Genomic DNA, 20,584 nt, shown 5'->3' with positions numbered 1-20,584 from the left:
TAACAGTGCTACTTTAAATACTCAAAAACAGCAGTCAAAATGCCCTTACGCAAGATATTTAATCAATGAATGTGTTCATTTCTCTTCATAGGAAGTTATTTTGCTGAATATAAGAATACATTTATGACTACATAATTTTGTGAATGTATGTTGTTAATTAAAAAAAGAAAAAAAAAAACATCCCTATTTCTTACCTCCAACAGATGTTTTTTCATGCAGTCATTCCAAAGTAAACACTGGTCACTATTCTCAGCTGTTTTCTCTTGTGCTGATTTCATCTTTCTGTGTTTGTTCATGTTTGTTTGTTTGTTTGTTTGTTTGTGTGTGTGTGTGATTGTTTGTTTCAGGTGCTGACGGAGCAGGGCTGTGTGTTCCAGGAGAGACATGGCTGGGAGAGACCTGGCTGGTTCAACACAGGCGGGCCCGCTCCTGTGAGACACACACACTAAAGCCCTGAATATACTCCCAACTGAACATGCACACGGACACTACTACGCGTTGTTTACACAACGCGTAGTAGTTCTGTTTATAATACTTTCTGAAGTCCGCTTGGAGGATGCGTTCCACACGTGCAGTAGATCAGCATCTATTGATTGTAGTGTAGTGGCCATGCAGTCACAACAAATTGGAGGTATGCAGATGTCTGCACAGAACCTGTGTGTACACCTTTAATGATGAAATTTACATCACATGGACCCTAGTGGATCCTTGCATACTTGCAGATGCAGAAAGTATAACACCAGCTTTACACTGCACACAAGCACGTGCATGGCAATGATTTATTTATACCCACATATTGACAAAAGGCATTTGGAAGACAAACAATTAAGATGGGATTTGTCCATCAGGCTTGCTGGATAAGCAACTTACTGCCAATAATGGACGACGCTGACACAGTATCTGGCCCAGTGCTTTGTCCTTCTCTGTGCTTGGGAGACAGTGGTGATTAATTAGCCTCTAACAACTTGTTTGTCTGTGTTACTGCAAAGGTTAAAGACTATGATTACTATGGGGCCTATGACATTAAGAAGAATGTCAACTACAAATACAACGACCTGCTGGGCAAAGAATACACTTTTGACTTCCCTCCACATCATGAAGTGGTAAGATCAAAAGTGTAAAAGTATGTGTATGTGTGAAAATGAGCATTATTTAATAGAAAAGTGTTAAATTATATGCAACTTTCATCAGAAAACTACAGGCCAAAAAGACTCAGGGCGGCCAGATGAGTATGAACACTTTTTGGAGGCTTCCATTAGGAAATGAAATATGTGTGCTCATGGGAAATAACAACAGACATTGATGATAATACAGTCAGTCAGTTTTATGGTGCAAAAATGTGTTTTAGGAAGAGCAAACTACCTCAGCAGCTCAGGGAATGACCAACCTTGATGTCAAAACCTCTCTATTAGTTTTCCGATCATTTCACGACTGTGATGAATGCTGCCTCCAAGGATCTGGCTCCATAGATATGCAGTCATCTTAGAAATGTCATTTTTGACTGTTGGGTGCTACCAGAGGACCGATTTTTATTTAATGTCAGGGTCTGTGCTCATTAAATGTGTGTGTTGTGCTTTTTTAAATGCAGATTAAGAGTGAGTGCCTCTCATGTAGACACGGTGTGGCTGTGTTTGACATGTCCTACTTTGGAAAGTTCTATCTCACTGGACCAGATGCCAAGAAGGCGGCTGATTGGCTGTTCACTGCTGATGTCAACAAGAAGCCAGGTCAGTCTGACTGCACACGCACGCACAAATGTACAGATACAGACAGATGGGAGAAAACATTGACAGAGTGAACACGGCAGATACATGGATAGAGGCACTAAACAAGATGCCAACACACAAGCAAAACAGTCCACTCTTCCTCCATCCTTCATAACTTTTCTAAATCAGCGAACTGACAGATACACCTTCTTTCTGCAGTGACAGGTGTGTACAGATGTAAAACTGGGCAGAGCTCCAAAATGCCCTGGATATTCCTTTCTCCATTTTCATCACATTCCTACTTATTACTGTCTTTTTTTGATGCTGAACAGGATACATTGCCTTTGTGTTGTGATGTGCACTCTGTAAAGAAACGGGAGAAGTGCAACCAAGAGTTCTGAAAAAGTCTGTCAAGTTCTGACAAAAATGCCAGGACCAGTATTTTCTAGATTCAGGCTCCTCTGTGTAGGATTTGAACATTTCTGACTTTGGCGAATCCCAGTGGTACCCACCCCAATTGTCTCATTTTGGACCAATAAAAACTCATGCTGTCAGAATCATTTGAAAGATAATCCCTTGAAAACTTTACACAGTGGGACATTTAAAGGAAAACTCCACATTAAGGAGAAACTCTCAGCTTGCAAAAACAGTTGTATAATGTCTTCTGTGTTACAAACTGGAGCTTTGGAGTTTGAAAGATGCTATTGGTTACATTATGGGAAATGTAGGATCCAACTATTTTAAAGCCTGGTTCACACTAGAGACTTAAAAGAGGGATATCTTGGTCTCGGCTTCATCGATTTTGACCATTTTTTCATGTATCTCTTGTGAGTGCCCAGACTTAAAGGATATGGCTGGTGATTTTCTATATTTTTCTTATTGTCAACAAATCTCATGTGTAGAGCCGAACCAGCAATGAACTCATCCATCCTTCTTAGAAGTATATAAACCTAATATACTGTATTCCTCTGTGCCGTAGACTTCCGTCGTTGTCCAAAACTATTAAAAACATGTCATGAGCCACACAGTTGCACTGGGTGACTGGGTGACATGCAAAGAGTTTTGGGCACGGTAGTTTGTTCAGAAAAGGCTCCAAAGACTAATAACAGCGATTATGTTTTCAGTCTCCAGAGACTTGTTCTGTGTAAGGGTGCAAAACATACAGTTTTGTTTACAGAGCTTTGCTAGCTTGTTGTGCTACATGACGTTACATTGACGTGTTTTTAATAGTTTTTGGACAACAACAGAGGTCTATGACACAGAGGAATACGATGTAGGATGAGTTCATTGTTGGTTTGGCTCTGCACATGAGATTTCTTGACAAGAAGAATATAGAAAATTGCAGCCTTATCCTTTGAGCTGACACAGCTAGTGTTAAAAACACACCACACTACCTGCAAATGCAATATTTTATTTTCTGTAGCTTGTTTACTGATCTTTTGTACCACTACTTACACTCTAATATCCTCCCTGATTATGACAACCAGGTCTCACCCCATCTACGAAGATAGCCTCTCAAAAACTCGGCCATTTTGACCTGGTAGATGACACATCATCCAATCTTGCTCTCTCTTTGTCTTGTCTATTACTCTTGCTCCCAGTTCTCAATATAATTCAAGAGGTCACACTTGGCAGTCTCAGCAGGCCGACTTAGGCTTCACTTACACATTGACACACTGTTTTCTGTAATGCCAGTGAAACTGTAACATCAATCATTCGTTCAGATGAGAGATGACTGATGGACAGTCACATGTTAGCATGTCACTGCAACCTTCGGCTCCTGTGGCCAATAGATGACAGACACGTTATCATTTTATGTCTCTTGTAATTAGACACAGACATCATTCATCACAAGATTATTTTGATGATGTTGTTGTTGTGAATATCTCTCTTTGTGATGTTCTCAGCAATCATTACAGTTAAAATGGGGTTCATATTTCAGTCGTTTCCTTGGTAACTACTTCACAATAAGAAGAGGTTCATATGTCTTCAGTGTGAGTGTATTCCCTCGAGACAGAGATTGATAATGATTGCCCACAAAAATAACAGTTATGAATTTACAGTATGTGTAAATACACTTGAGTTTAACACAATCATACATAATCTTACAAACTGGATTATTCACAAAGAAACAAACCAGACTGACCTCAGATTTGGGTTCATTTTTTTTTTGTACTGAGATTTCTGTCGGCTTGGTTCCACAAGGCTGCACACTTTAAATTGGCCTGCAAAATATGCCAGGAGAATTAATTGCGTATGTGTGTGTTTCAGGGTCCACTGTGTATACCTGCATGCTGAATAAGAGAGGAGGGGCGGAGGCTGACCTGACAGTGAGCAGGCTGGAGTCTGGTGCTGCCAACCTTCCACTGGCACCAGAATCTAATGGTGAGAAAGTGTGAAGTGTGTTTGTGTGTGTGTGTGTCATTTTTATCATTCTGTCATATCTGTCTCCTGTATTGTTTTATCCATTGCTCTCTCTCTTGTTTTATTTCATCTATAATTCTGTTCTTCTATTTATCTTTCCATCGCTATGGTGTTTTGTCATTTTAACTGTTATATTTTATCTGTTGCTGGATATGTCTGTCATTCCGTTGTATCTTTCTTATTTAAGATGTATTGTTGTCTTCCTCTGCTCTATTTATTGCTCTGTCTCCCAGTCTATCTATCAATACTGTATGTCTGTAATATTTAGCTTTCTATTCTTATACCTGTTGTTATTATTATTCTGTTGTCTGGTTCTATCATTTTATCCATCACTGTCATTCGTTGTAATGTTCTGTTCTGTAATTCAATATATCCTTGTCATTCTATCTTTAGAAATCTATCCTTCAATCACAGTTGTTGTTCTGCTGTATGCATCTATTGTTGTGCTTCTCACTCAGTTGTTTTGCATACTTTTCTATATATGTCCCCGCCACCACATTTTTTTTTTCAAATGAGTCTGCAGAAGAAAAAAACTGAAGAAATTGCAAGAACGTTTTTATATTTGGCTGATGTGGGAAAAGTTGGCATATTGAAAAATGACAAAGCATTATATTTAGTTACCTGTACATGCCTCCGTTCTACCAGAAAGACTTAAAAATAAAGAATAAATGAACAGGGGTGTCAAGGGTGTACTGAACTCCAATGTCCTCAGTTTGTTGAATGTCATTCCCATCTGTATCATAATAGCGACTGATTAATAACACAAAAGGGTACAGATGGATCAGGAGACAAATTCCTTTATTGAAAATGCTGTCTTGGGTTGGAAACAGCAATGAAATGCTATTATGTTACTGGGCTTTTATTTACCTCTACTGCAAAGAGAACCAGGCCTTTATTCGACTACATGCTTTTACAAACAAAATTTCAAAAATACTCTTAAAACTTGCACAACATTTTAAATTTAAACATAACCCCTGCCGTTTTATCAGTACAAATGTATGCACTGTGTCCATTTTGAACAGTTTCTTATTCGACATATTTCTCTCTATCCTCGCTCCGTTTTACTCCCCTCATCACTATCTCTTTTTTCTCTCCTCTCTCCTCCTTCACCCCAGGTGATGCGTACTACCTGGCCATTGGAGGTGGTGTAGCAGAGCACAACTGGAACCACATTAGAACAACTCTTCAGGACCAAGGCTTCCGCTGCCAGCTGACAGACCACTCTGAGGATATGGGGATGATCAGCATCCAGGGACCCAAGAGGTGAGGAATTAAAGAAAGAAGGAGGGAGAGAGAGAAGAGGGTTGTGAATTATTTGGGACATTGTCATGATTTATGTACAGGTGAGAAAGGACAAAATATGGGAGTGAGGGCAAAGAGCAGAGAAGAGGAGAGGAGAAAAAAGGAGGTAACTGATTGACTGATGTCTAAGGACACACAGGTTATGATTCACATCCTGGACACAAGAGATGGGGAAAAATTAGCAGTTTGATCAATAAGAGGAGAGCAGGTTAAGTGGCTATTCTTGAGAGTTTGCCATAGACATAAGTGGTGAGTGCAGTAAATCCTGCAATTGAATGCAGCCATTGTTTGTTTCATGATGCTATAAACCCTGCAAAGAGAGATAATCATACAGTTCTCTATCTCAACAACAATTAACACCTTGAGGTCCATGGATTTAAAAAGGTGTACCTAGCATGACCTGAAATCTAGAAGGACCTGTTCAATGTGTTCATTTAAAAACATATGAAGCCTCATGGAGACTGGATCCCAGCCTGAATGACTCCAGCGTGACTTGTTTCTGAATGAACGTCTGGTGGAATCAATGCAATTTTTCAAACCTAGTGGTTCAAACAGACCAGAATTTTAAAAAACTGATCTCTGGACCCATCTATCAACTCTGGCTTTTTCAAATAACATTTTTGTAGTAAGGTAACATTATTATTGGATTAATATAGAATTATTATAGTATAACTGTAACCTCATTTAGATCAAATCAACTATATACATATATATATATATATATATATATATATATATATATATATATATATATATACATATATATATATATATATGTGTAATAATAATAATAATAATACAAGGCACATGGTCACACAGAGTCCATAGTGGCAAGACAGACCTACAGAGACTTCAGGAGAAATATCTGAGCTGGATTAAGTTAGTCACAGTTAAAAGTTGATGAGTAGAAGTGTGTTTTAAGATGACTCTTGAAAATCTCAATAGTAGGGAGAATCAGATGGTGGGAGGAAGAGAATTCCATAGTTTTGGGGCAGCAATAGAGAAAGCTCTGTCCCCATAACACTTTGTCCCGGATCTTGGGACAGACAGAAGTCTTTGGTCAGACAGTCTCAGTTCTCTGACAGTGATATGGGGACAGGAGTTCTGTAATGTAAGAGGGGGCAAAACCATTTAACACCTTGTAAACAAACTCCAGGATTTTAAAATCAATTCTGTAGCTAAAAGGCAGTGACATGGTGTGATATGTTCCCTCTTTTTTGACCTTGTCAAAACTCTTGCTGCTGCATCTTGAACTAGACGTGAGAGAGACATGATAAGCTAGGCTGAGTGATACCAAAATATAATGAGTTGCAATAATCAAGGCGGGAAGATGTGAAGGCATGGATGGCTTTCTCCAGGTCAGAAATACAGAGAATTGATCTGAGTTTGGAGATGATACAGTGCTGCGTGAAACTTAATTTTACAACCTGATTGATTTGTTTGTCAAACTTCAATCCTGAATTGAAAATGACTCCAAGATTTTTTGCATGTGATTTAAAAGAAGGAGCCATTGGGCCAAGATGAGGAGATGTAATGTTGGTTAAATGCTGTGGTCCAAATAAAATAACTTCATTTTTATTCTCATTAAGCTGAGGTCATTTAGTTTTTTTGCAGTTATTAGGCTCTAGGGGGAGGTAGATCTGTGTGTCATCCGCATAACACTGAAAAGAAATGTTTTTTTTTAATAACGTGACCTAACGGAAGCAAATAGATGGAGAACAGGATTGGACCAAGAATGGAGCCTTTTGGGACACCACAGGACATGGGGGCAGTGGAAGATGGATAGTTGCTAATAGAGACACTGAAGGATCTGTTGAACAAATATGAAGAGAACCAGTTTAATGCAGAACCAGAGACCCCCACCCATTGGTTTAACCTGTGAATAAGAAGTGAATGATCTACTGTGTCAAAGGCTGCAGTTAGATCTAAGAGCAAAAGGACAGAACAGTTACCTGAGTCAGCAGCTAGAAGGAGGTCAATGGTTATTCTCAGTAATGCAGATTCAGTACTGTGAAGAGCTCTGAAGCCAGATTGGAATTTTTCAAAAATGCAGTTTTGAGCCAGATGGGACAACAGTTGATAAAAAACTACTTTTTCAAGGCTTTTAGAAAGAAAGGGGAGTTTGGAGATTGGTCTGTAATTATTGAAGACTGAAGGGTCTAGATTCTGTTTTTTTAAAAGTGGCTGGACTGCTGCATGTTTGAAAGATTGGGGAACATGGCTGGTTTCCAGGGAGCTATTGATAAATGAAAGAATGCTGGGGCCAATGGTGCCAATAACTTCTTTGAAGAGTTTAGTTGTAATAATGTCGAGAGAACAGGTGGAGGTCTTCATAGAAGAAATAATATGACAAAGTTGTGGTAAAGTGATGGACTTAAGGGAATTTAGAACTGCAGTGTTCTCAGAGCAGATGGATAGGCTATTTCCATAGGGAATAATACCACCTTTGATGTCAAGTACTTTGTCTGTAAAGCAGTTTAGGGAGTCCTCACATTTAGAGACAGACGCTTCTAAATAGGAGGTGGGAGTGGGGGAGGTGATAGACTTCAACACACTAAAAAGTACCCTGGGATTATGACAGTTTTTGTCAGTAAGATTAGAAAAGTATTGAGCCCTAGCGTTTTTGACAGCCAGCTGGTATTTATCCAAGAGATCCCTCAGAATTTGAAATGAGATCTGCAATTTATTCCGCTTCCACCTCCGCTCTGCCCTTCTGCACGCTCTCCTTATTTCTCTGATATTACTGTTATTAAGCCACGATGAGGCCAAAGGCTTCCATATTTTAGTTCTGACCGGTGCAACAGAGTCAAGGGTGGCCAAAACAGTACTATTAAAAAGTGAGACAAGTTCCTCTGTGCTCGCATGGGATGGATGGTGGTGGGAGCCTCTCTATAGGCTTCTGCAAACCAAGTGGCAGTGGAAGAATTTAGGATGCAGGAGCAAAGAAGTGTAGGGCAGACATGAGAAGCATGTGGCAAATTGAGATCAGATTGGTGAAAATCTTCTATCACAGGGTTGGAGATAGAGAGACCTGAGGAGAGAACAAAATCTAGGGTGTGTCCTTTAACATGGGTTGGGCTATTCACAGATTGTTGGAAACCAAAGGATTCAAGTAATACTGGTGGCAAATTCGAGGCCTTTCAACAGTAAACTCTTCTCTTTTGAATCTCAGAGCTGAAATATGATATTGTGAAGTGAAAACTAGAAAAAGAGCTTTGCACACAGCATTTACAGTACTGCAGGACTAGAGGTGCTGGCAGCTGCAGTGATATTAGAGTGTAGGTTGTTGCATCAACTATATATAATAAAAAGGAATCCTATAGAATCACATCTCTTCGCCTGCATCATCTCCCACGCTGACTCCCCAGTTTAAACACAATAACAACTTTTAAGGACTGCACGTCAAAAAATGTATACTGGGTCTTATGAAATTATACAGTTAAGCAGGGTTTTAAAAAAAAGCAGCTCTTATGTGAACAGAGATGTACGGGGAAAAACCACTGATGGTAATCTGCTGTATAAACGGGTCAAATGCAGGATTCATGTGTGATTTTTCTCGAAAAGATCTTGCTCTTGCGTCTATTATGTCCTATTATTATGCATCTGTTATTATGTCCTGATCTTGCTGAACTTCTCATTGAATTAAAAAATTTGCTGACTGATGATATTCAACAGCTTTCATTGTGAGGCTCACTGGAACTGTCATTAAATGTCTGGACCTGGTTTGGGTCGGGTAGGGTTTGATCCTAGTGGTTCCAGGATCTGGAGAGGAAGTGTTCACTCTTTAAAATCCATTACTTCTCTAAGTAGACTTGTGTAATCAAACAACTATTTAAATTATATTTGAAAATACATCTAGCAATACCTCTGGTCTCATTATGTTTTTAAAAAAAAAACACTGTTAACAAAAGTGACAATTGTATTTGCAGTATATCATATTTCTCTGGGTTTTACTCTCTTTTCCTAATTAATTTCTTCACAGACATCTTTATTTTTCTCTGCTTTTCAATACCAACTCCAGGTTTCTGACCTTTTTCTTCACTGAAAGAGAAAAGTAGCTTCTTTTGTGTTTTTCAGAAAATTGCTATAACTGAACATTCGAGTGAAAATGTCACAGTATTCCTCTTTTTACCCGCATCCATCAGAACCATCATCTATTGATTTCTTCATCTAAGGATGAGAAATCGCGTACTGCACAGGTGAAAACGGTCCCGCACATTCGGACACGGGAGTTAGTCCGAGCTTGTCACGTTCTTCTTGCTTCCTACAGTTTTCCTTTTGTTCCTCACTCAAACAGCAAGTCAGGGCACCTTTACCTCTTACAGATCTCATTCTCTGAACTCCTCTTCTATCTTCTCCTCCCCTCTCACCTCCTCTCCTCCCCACCTCGCCACCCCTCTGTCTTTGTTCCTCCCCCTTACCGGCAGCAGGGTTAGGCCACTCTGTTCTCTGTGTGGGCTGTGTCGATTTCTTCTCCTTGAGGCTTTTCTCATCTTCTGTTCTCCCAAGTTTCTTTTCTCTCGGTCTTCTTGTCTCTGCAGATCTTATCTGGCTCGTTCTAACTCTCCTCTCCTCTCTCCTCCCTTGATGCTCAATCGCCTATTCTCAGTGTCGCCTTCCCTTTTACAAAGTTTTCTATTCCATGCTGTTATTGCTTACGTCAAAGCAGAAACTCGGTGCGTCACTGACAGCAGTAGCCCATTATGCTGCATCTCTCTGTGAGCGTGTATGTGTTTGATTATAGAAACACACACACAATAGAATGTTGTATTATGGGGCTTATTGAGTTTTCTTGAGCATCCAAAGTGCGCTCAGCTTGTGAGTGCCTGTCTGTTTTTGCATTTGTGGATGTTTCCGTGTGTGTGTGTGTGTGTCAAAAATATAAACAAGATTGGCATCTGTATTGCCTCCCTCTGCACAACGCCATATATGAAGAATTGCAGCAAATCAACCCTCCAGTGCTTGGCTTTTGTTTTCTCACAATGCAAATTGATCTCTTTAAAGCTCAAGGAGAGAGAAAATTACAGCGTTTGTGGAAATGGAAATGTGTTATGGTCTGTGTTTTCCCTCCCAGAGATGTCGCATTCGAATTCTGCAGAGAGGGGAGTCACCGAATTCGCAGGTTCTGTCAAAAAGCTTGGCAGTGCGTTCCAAAGGGTGAAAATGGTGCTCGGTCTGCTTTGTAATTATGAAGCGTATTTTTAATATATGAAATTATGTGATATCCTGTAAGAGAGCCGTGTGTGTTTGTGAAAAGCATCCTCTAATCCACAGCTGAGAGCCACAGTTAAGTGGCAAGTCAGACAAACAAATTGGTGGTTGTAAGACCCCCACACACACAGCACACACGCACACACACACATACACAGAAATAGAGCCATTCACTGATTATATATAGCTAATTGGCCTTGCTCTTGGGCTCTTGAGTTCAGTGAACAAAGCGTTGCTTAAGGGAGGATAGAAATTGGAGGACAGCCTGGAGAAAATATCCGCCTGTGTATCATAGGAGCACAAACATGCATGCCTGCACACATGAGTATATTCAAGAATGCACACATCCAAGTACAACCACATCGATTGCATTTTTAAAAAAAACCTACACAGATACACAACCATACACACACAAACATAACCCGAGCCCCTCCTCAAATATCTTCAACCCTGGCTTCCTGCCACTCTGTTGCAAAAAATATCTTCCAGGAACGGCCTCATGCATTGTATTCTCTACCTGCCCACTCACAAACATGCAAGTGTACAAGTAGCAAAGTAAGCTAAACTTAGTCCTTTTTTTTTTATGTTGACTCATCCTTATGTAATATTGATTTTTAGTGTGTGCGAGTTTGTGGGAGAAGGAGAGACGGTACATCTCTACAAAGATCATCACTTGTACTACTGTAGTTTTCTGGGGATTGAGTGTTACATTTTTTCTAAAGTTTAGTAATTAACCACCACAATGAAATGTATTTTTATCGAAGAAATATGGCAAATTTTCTGATAATTCCAGTATTATTTATGTTGGTGGCAAACAAACAAATGTAGAGATTTAAGTATGTCACACAGATGCACATGTGAAATATACAGCACTGACTGATTGTGTTTTCTTTTGCTGTGCAGTCGAGAGGTACTTCAGGAGGTGTTGGACACAGACTTGAGCAATGAAGCTTTCCCTTTCTCTACCCACAAAGTTGTTAATGCAGCAGGGCATCAGGTGAGAACACACACATAAACACACACACACACACACTCTCTCTCTAATTTCTACAGTAATTGGATGTGGTACATTTGTCAGCTTCAAAATAACCCTGTCAGTGTGAGTTAAATAAAAAATGCAGTTAATTGAAAAAAATACTTCTATATGCAAATAACATGCTGTGGAGTGAAACTGGTTTATTATTTCAAAGAGACTTTAGACTGTGTGTGTGTGTGTGTGTGTGTGTGTGTGTGTGTGTGTGTGTGTGTGTGTGTGTGTGTGAGACAGATGGCATGTCTCAAGGCATCCTTGTGACTTACTTAGATGTCAAGTCTGTCCACATTTTTTTGTTTTTCTCCACCTCTTTTCGCCTTCTATCTCTTTCGACTTCTGTCCCCGAGGTCCAGAAGCTCATAACTGAAAATAAAGTTTATAGTGTGTTGTTTACAAGCACTGGAAAAATCATATATTTATACTTAGCTGTATTTTTCATCCAATTCTCAAACAATAATGCTGCAAGGCGTGCTGCCTGTAGCTCTGGAGATGACCTCTACACTGAGTCTGGCCTCAGATCAAAACGAGCGTGTCGTACCGGCACATGCAGCGACACATATGTCCACACACACTTGTTCAGTTGTTGTTGCTCTTGCATGAATTATGCAACGCACCAGTGATTGCAGACAGCATCTTCTCACTGCTCGGCAGGAGTGCCTGTGCATATGCGTGTGTGCGTCTGTGTGTGTTGCTTGTGCTATGTTCCAGCTGGTAACTGGCCTTGTCTGGGTGACATTTTAATGGCTGCACTGCTGAGAGAACAGAGCTCTCTCTCTGCCCTCTGCTCCCCTCAAAGCTCATTAGATTCTCTCTCTCTCTCCGTCTCTCTCTATTTTTCTAACTCGCCAGATGAAGCGAGTGTGCTGGCATGCCTGTTAGGTCGCATGAATTCATGTTTATATGCATTTCTGTTCTCACATGTGCTTGTGTCCGTGTTATGCGTGTCTGTGTTTGATGCTCGCCCGGTAAATGTGAGTGACAGTGTGCATGAAGCATGCATGCGTTTCTGTGTGTTTTAAGTTTGTCACTTGTGTATCTGGTGGAGTGCGTGTTGTGAATATGCGCAGGTCTACATGTACTGTCATCCCCAGAGTTTCATGGTGTACATATGGGTCCAGGGTGAACCTTGGCTGGCCAGATGGCCCGGCTGCCACAGCACCTACTGGGGAAACTGTTGGAGAGAGTTTTCGCTCCTCATTTTTCACTCCCTTCCACATGTTCTCACTTGTGTTCAGTTTCCTTTTCTCTTACGCTTTTCCCTCTTCACTCACTCGTACTTTTTTGCATGTTAACCATTTTAAAGAGAAATTCTGGAAGAACAAGAATGACATAAATGGGGGAAAAGAGCACAAGCTTCCTACAGCTTTAAATAAATAAGTAGAAAACACAATAAGATGGTTCATGCCTGCAAAATTACGAATTGCAAAAATAAAGCGACACAGTACACTTACAATAAAGACTTTTTAGATTTTAGTTGTGGCTGATTGTCCTACAGTAGCTACAAGGATCTCCTGAGAACTACTTTCTGTGTTTATATTTGGTCAGAAAGAGATGTTTTTTGAGATAATATCTATTAAATTGAGGTTTTCTGGAAAGCTGGAGGAGGCTTGCACTCTTTGCCCCATTCTGCCACCAGAGGACCAGCAGTCATAATGGACAAAATTATAAAGAGTAACACCCAGGTTGACAGGTTTTCCTTTGATTCCTAATGTCTTCTTTTATAGCATTATTTTCTTGTCCTTCAATCTTGTACATTTCACCTTCCTGCCCCTCTTTCTCTGCACTGTTTCTCTTTCCTCTTTGCTCCGTCACCTCACTCCCTCCTTGCTCTCCTTCCTTCCATTTCCAACTTTAAACCCTAGTGGTGATTTTTAATCTCTTTCAAGACTTAAAGCTTTTTGGACACAACATTCATTTCTGAAAGGAGATTACAGTTTCCCTGTTTCACTCTTTGTGCACCTTATCATATCTTTGTATCTATTCTATTCTCATTCTGCTTTCTGGGTTTTTGCTCTCCCTCTTTCTCCCTTCTTCTCTCTCTCTCTCTCTCTCTCTCTCTCTCTCTCTCTCTCTCTCTCTCTCTCTCTCTCTCTCTCTCACACGGAAATTGCTGTTAGTATTAAAATGCATGACAAGTAGATCCAGTCCTTGAAGATGAAGTGTTTGTGTTTGTGTGTGTGTGACTGCACAAGCAGAGGAATGGCAGCTTGGTCCTCTATGTGCCTCTCTCCATCTCTTTAAGCCTCCTCTCTGCCCCTCTCTCGTCCAGGTGCGAGCTATGCGTCTGTCATTCGTTGGAGAGCTCGGCTGGGAGCTGCACATTCCCAAAGACTCTTGCCTTCCAGTCTACAATGCCGTCATGGCCGCTGGTGCAAAGCATGGCATCATCAATTCAGGATATAGGGCCATCGACTCGCTCAGCATAGAGAAAGGTAACCCTCAATCTGAGGTCATAAATAACTAAAGCCAGCTCAGGTTACAGATTTACTGAAATTTAAGAAGTTAATAAAACAATTGACCTCGATTCTACAGTAATATTAATATAACATTTTTATAGGAGCCAATCAAGGTAGATTACTGGATTATGTAAATCGCAGGTTTATGCACATATATAAAGGACGAGTTTGATACAAATATGTTTAAAAAATACTTCCTTAACTTTGCACAAAGCTGTAGCTTTGAAAAGAATTCTGCACTGCATGTTTCCACCTCTCTTGTGTCACCTCTCACAGTTTGCATTGTCTCCTCTTTTCTTCATCAGGGTACAGGCATTGGCACGCCGACCTTCGCCCAGACGACACACCCTTGGAGGCGGGGCTAGCCTTCACCTGCAAAATGAAGAGTTCAATCCCGTTCCAGGGCCGGGATAGGCTGGAGAAACAGAAGCAGGACGGTCTGAGGAGGCGCATCGTCTGCTTCACCATAGATGAGTCAGTAAAGCTTCTGTCATGACATTATGTGTTTGTCAGAAGGAAATTAATGAAATGAACAAAACATACAGAAGATTTGAACATTGCAGGTCATTTTAGAAAACACATAAAAGTTTTCAAAATGAATCCTCCTGTAAGGAAGTGAATCAGATCTCTTCCATAAATAAATTCCTAATGATAGTTTTATCATTTTCAGCAGCAGCATAGCTACATCACATGTTGGTAAATAACCTTTACATTTCACGGAGAGTGATCTTACTCAGAGAACGAGAGCCTTAATATTTCATGATTTTTATGCATTTAGCAAATGTGCAGTGAGAAAATGTAAAACTGATTAAAAAAAGATCAATGTATGTTTGAGATGCCTGAGCCCTGAGCTGCAGATAAACTGTGAAGAGTTTACGAGTGAATACAGTCCTCATTTCTGTCTTTTTCTATTTGATTTTTATCTGAAAACACATAAAAGGTTTAAAGTATTCTACTTTATTCAGATTCTAAGATGTGATTCCACCGTTTCATTACTGTGAAGTGAAAATCTCATAACTCTTGGTTTGGTGATTATTAATGTTTAATCTTCAGCTGGAGCATTACATCCCCAAATGAGTTTAGGAAATTCTATAAACCGTACATTTATCAAAGCAGTTCAGTACACTCGGAAATAATGGTCAAACTAAAAAATACATGTTTGTCTTGGTTCCTGAAGAGTTTACAGTTTAGAGATGTAAGTAGACCTGACAACAGCAATTTGACATCATAAAAACATTGCTCTCTTCATGTGAAAGAGATAGTTGGCATATTCTGTTTGACACTAATTCAAGTCTAACTTGGATTAGTTGATTTTGTGATTCTGTTAAAGGAACCGGGTATGTGTGGTGTGTGTTTGTGAATGCATTTAACCTTTATTTTTCTCTCTCGCTCCACCAGGAAAGTACCAATGTTTGGTCTGGAGGCTGTCTTCCGTAATGGTGTTCCTGTTGGTCACCTGCGGCGTTCTGACTATGGCTTCTTCATCGACAAAACTATTGGTTATGGATATATCCGCAACCCTGATGGTGGAGTGGTAAGGCCCTTAAACACATGTGTACATAAACCAACACACACACACCATAAAATGTAATAATTATATAATAATTTCAGTTTTGTTTTCTGGGCTGTTTATTGTAATTTTTGTAATTTTTTTTGTATTTTTCTTAAATCACAACATGTTTTACTAGCAAGGTGAGATAATCACCACTTTTCTCCCATGTTTGCAGGAACAGTAGAAATGTGTGTCAGTATCTTGAAAACAAGACAGGAAAAGGCAGATTCCTGCATTAGCTTTACAATTTACAATTTTGGGCCTCAATAATAAAAAAAATAGATTAGATAGGAGCCCACATTAGACTGAATAACAATTTTTTTTTGGCCTGCATACAGTTTTTTCGTGTGTGTGTGTGTGTGTGTGTGTGTGTGTGTGTGTGTGTGTGTGTGTGTGTGTGTGTGTGTGTGTGTGTGTGTGTGTGTGTGAAAGACAGTTTTTTCTCTCCTGATGAAAATACAGAAACACACTCATATAAACACAAATAGAAGATCAGAGAGAAGAATAGAAGCAGTGAGAAAAAGCTATGGGTTGAAGTGTGTGTGTGTGTGTGTGTGTGTGCGTGCATATGCGTGTGCTCATCTTTTTAATATCCATCCCCGAGTCGTGACCAGTGAAACAAAGCGGATTGACCCTTGGCTTTGTTGAGCACTTCGGTTTGGAGATGCAGACACACAAATGCAGACACGTGTGCACTGTGACACACACACACATACACACACACACACACACAGATGCCATGCTGAAGCCAGTGACGTGAATGTACAGTGGGGGATGTGGATCAGTAATACTGAATGACAGACCTGTGTATATATGTAGGTGTGTGTGTGTGTGTGTGTGTGTGTGTGTGTGTGTGTATGTGTGACAGGCTTATGAAGAGCACCGTAAAAGTGTCTGCACTGCTCTGTCTGCTTGATCTCTTTATTTCTTTTTCTTCCTTCCCTCTTTATATATTTCTATACATTTTACAGTCAAACAGTGGTAAAGTATAGTACATTATTAAAAAAATATCCCTTGGTTTAATTGGCTGTCAGACTGCACTGTACATGCATCAGTGGTGTTTAAGTAAGTGTGAAAGCATTTAATATGTTTTAGGAAAGTTAATGACAGAAGCATCTCTTTGCAGGAAGGCACATTTGACTCTGTCTGCTGTTCATGAATTGTATCTGATTTCTTTGAATTAAAATGAATAAGAAAGTTGATATTTCATTATTTTTTAATAGGAACGCCTGACTAACACTTTGGATTTAGTGACTACATTTCACTTTAGAAACCTGGTATCATTTTATATCTTAATAGAATAACAGTAATAGCGGCAAATTGGGGACTCAGAGGATTTTAAAGAGAACACCGAATTAAACCAAATTCAGGTAAATGCTGGGCATCCATTCAAACTGAGACAAGGGCAACAATGTCATTCCTGGTGTGCCGCCTTTGCTGTAATGTCACAAGGCTGTAAATGTTTTAAGCTGGAATGAACGCAGCTTTATCTCTGAATATGGCTGTTAGTTGGATAGAGCCTTTGACCACAGCGCTGTTCCCTCTAAAGCCCCTCAACATGGAAGTAATAAAAAAAAACTAAGTGGTGATTAGAAAGACAGAGCTGTACGTGTGTATGAAAAAGGGAAAGAGCGAGTGACAGATCAGTGAGAGAGCTGGAGGGAGGGTTAGGGGAGTCAGTCAGTAAAAATTAGCTCTCTGGGTTATGAGGGAGCTGACATTGACTCATGAGTGAAAGAATTGCTTTCAGCGTTGTATAACTCCTGCACTGTTCTCTTCTGTCAGATACTGCATGAACGCTGTGAGGCAACCCTTTTTTTTTTTTTTTTTATACAGAGTAGGGATCAATTGGTCATCTCATTTTCTGTCTCTGCTTTAATCTCCACCATCTCCTCATCTTTCCGAATACAAATTTGCTCCCCTCTCTCCTTTTCCAGCTTATCTCCCTCTTTTTTTTTTTGATTTTCACACTTCTTATTTTCACCCCATCTCTCTCTCTCTCTCTCTCTCCTCTCTTTTATCAGGTGAGTGCTGATTTCATAAAGAGTGGTGAGTTTACCCTGGAGAGGATGGGAGTGACGTACAAGGCCAAGGCGCACCTCAAATCTCCATTTGACCCTGAGAATAAACGCGTCAAGGGCATCTATGCTTGAGAAGGACCACACTCGTGTAAACACTGAAGCAAACACACACTTCTGGTTGATGAACGAAGCAGAGAGAGGCGCAACTGACTTTTTACATACAGGTGTTTAAATCTTTACCTCTCTGTCTCAAATGTTGATTATTTTATTCAGATTATATCTGTGATTTGATGGAACTTGAACACACGTGATGGAACTTGTACTCATTTAAAAATTTGGTGTTTTATGGATGGTGGAAAATCTGTATCAAGAATATCAGAAAGCTGCTGATATGATGAATCTGGTTTGAATGTTTTGTTGTTGAAGGTGTTTCATGTCCTCAGCAACACGTTTAGAGATAAATAAACTCCTGTGAATGCTCTCATGTGAGGAGTATTACTGTGAAGATTACAGATGACGTGTCAAAATCGTCTTATCTCCAGTAATCAAAGAATTTAAACCAGTACACCTGGGTAAACTGAAAACGATTCAGTTGTGACCCAGCTAACCTTGAGTAAGCCTGCAGCTTTACAGGATCGATCTAAAGGGCTCAAATAACAGCACATGATCAATTTTAAGACAGTTTAGAGAGAGAAACCAATCAAAACAAGCCAATTCAAAATGGGGGCATTAATGTGTAACTAATCCATGTCTGTTTTCAAATGCTATGATTTTTAGGCCTCCACTGAAAACACTAGTTAACTCAGACATCTTATAGTAGTCTGTCTTTGTGAAGAACAATAAGCTAATATTCATTATTATAGGTGTGACGGTAATGTTGTGTATGAAACACAGGCAGATGTTGCTGTTGTGCTTAACTTTTTTTAGCCCAATTATCAGTACTCTGGTACAGTCACGTATGCATGTGTGTGTGTGTTTTTACTCAAAGTAAATACCATAAATTCCCAATTAGTAGCCAGAGCCTTTATGTAGCTGAAGAGAAAACTAGACCTTTATTAGAAACAGGCCACTATTAGAGTCAGACCGTTCACTCTAATTTTGTCCTTATACTGCAGTGAATTTCTAATTTATCCTAATGAGGAAATGAGGACAATATCTATGAGTGGTATCCTACGAGATATTACAGTATTGTATTAGAGAATGCAAGTACTCTCAAACTATAAACCATCTTCCCTAGCTTGAGGCAGTTTGAGTCAGATTACAATGACTGATGTTTGTGCTGATAACAACGACTAAAATCAGAGTTTTACTTGCTAGAGTGGTAGCGAGTGTTTATAGGAGCTGGGGAAAAAAGGGGGGAAAAAACACCCTGAAGCGTAGTTTACCAGCCAGGAACAAAACACTGCTGAAGAAGAATGACAGAAACAGACAACAGTTATCAGCAGCTGTTACAGATAGAACCCGTTTGTTTTCTGATCCGTCCTACTCTCCAGGGTTGTATTTTTAACAGATACATTGTTCTCTAAAAGGGTTACCATTTCATACATTCTTAAGAGCTCCCATTTCTTGTTTTGATGATAAATCAAACTCACTTATTATATTTTTTTGCATCTACTTCACAGTAGAGCCCTCCCAGCTGTATTCGCTTCACATTTACTGTGAAGCATCTGTGGGACACTTTGAGCAACAACACATTAAAAACCGCCTTTGCTTCATTAATTACCACTTTCATTTCTACAGTTGAGCTCAGTGTAGCGGTGTAGTGAGTGTTGTAGAACTCATCTAATCAATGCTGTGGAAAATTAAAAATGTGAATTATACTGAATTGTCTACCCGAGTCCGTATAGATTTTTTCAGGACGAGCCTTAATTTGAGAGTATATACATTGAGAGTTTATGATGCTTATTCGTGTATGCGCTTTGTGTGTGTGTATATACATAAAAACTAAAAGGGCTAACATGTTTTCTAGCAACATGTTTCTGTGTTGACAACTCATGGTTGTTTGAATGAAAATGTCTTACTCACTTTAAATTTTTTGCAGTTAAAACTGACTTAAACAGCGGAGGATATATCAGTAGTTGAGCACCTTGAGAACTGATTCATTTCTGTAGTGCAGGTGTTGGTATGTACAGTAATTTAAGATGTTTAGTTAATCCTTTGTTTACATGAATGAAAAACTACAAAATGTAGTTTTTGTCTTTCCACACTTATACAATTTGGCAATAAATTCTATTTTCCAAGTGTGTTTACACTCACTTAAACTATTAAAGTTTAGGCCAAACGGAAACTAAAGTTGATCTCACGCACACTCTTTGAGAATAGAAGTGTGTTCAAGTAGAAGCAGGCATTTATATGTATAGCTACTACCTGCCTCTGCTGATGTGTGTTGCTGCACGTTCAGCACAACATGTTTACTAATGTGGACTGATTCATTGATTCTACCCAGAAAGCCATTAATCATTGAAATGGTTGTTCTCAGGAGTAGCTTAGGTTAATAACAAGACTTAGGCAGGAAATGTGAAGCAGACTTATAACACACTATCACTAATGGTCCTCTACCACAATGTGTCCAGAGGCTGTTTTTTTTTCTAATAGAGTTTATCTAATTTCTCTTAAAAATCTTGATGATAGAGAGCAGATGAAGATGATTTTTAATTGTGAAAAATTATTTCACAATGCTTAAAAATGTGCGTCTCCATGTTTTGTTTGGACAATGCATTTATTAATATATACTGTCTTAAAAGATTTTGACCAGTACAAAGAACAAAAGTGATCAGTTGAAGGATATGTGAAGTCAGACTCATTTATTCTGTCCAAAGCAATTTGTGTTTTAATAAATATCTTTTTAACTGCCGACATTATTGTGACTTTTCTTTCAA

At 39.4% G+C, this 20,584-nt stretch overlaps 1 protein-coding gene across 1 annotated transcript in view; it reads left to right on the top strand.

Moving 5' to 3' along the window:
* The window catches only part of sardh (sarcosine dehydrogenase), a 50,351-nt gene extending 29,792 nt beyond the window's left edge, over positions 1-20,559 (top strand). Inside the window, exons 13-22 of the mRNA XM_042394352.1 lie at positions 348-431; positions 990-1,103; positions 1,589-1,727; positions 3,978-4,091; positions 5,246-5,393; positions 11,547-11,640; positions 13,946-14,108; positions 14,438-14,606; positions 15,531-15,666; positions 17,709-20,559. Of these exons, the coding sequence (XP_042250286.1) occupies positions 348-431; positions 990-1,103; positions 1,589-1,727; positions 3,978-4,091; positions 5,246-5,393; positions 11,547-11,640; positions 13,946-14,108; positions 14,438-14,606; positions 15,531-15,666; positions 17,709-17,837 (1,290 nt within the window). The 3' untranslated portion in view covers positions 17,838-20,559. The remainder of the gene's footprint in view (positions 1-347; positions 432-989; positions 1,104-1,588; positions 1,728-3,977; positions 4,092-5,245; positions 5,394-11,546; positions 11,641-13,945; positions 14,109-14,437; positions 14,607-15,530; positions 15,667-17,708) is intronic.
* Positions 20,560-20,584: the final 25 nt, after the last annotated feature.

The sequence above is a fragment of the Thunnus maccoyii genome, chromosome 19, assembly GCF_910596095.1.
Source record: "Thunnus maccoyii chromosome 19, fThuMac1.1, whole genome shotgun sequence".
In the NCBI taxonomy this organism is placed as follows: Eukaryota; Metazoa; Chordata; class Actinopteri; order Scombriformes; family Scombridae; genus Thunnus; species Thunnus maccoyii.
The sequence above is the reverse complement of the archived record's forward strand: the minus strand, read 5'-3'. Positions and strand labels throughout refer to the sequence as shown.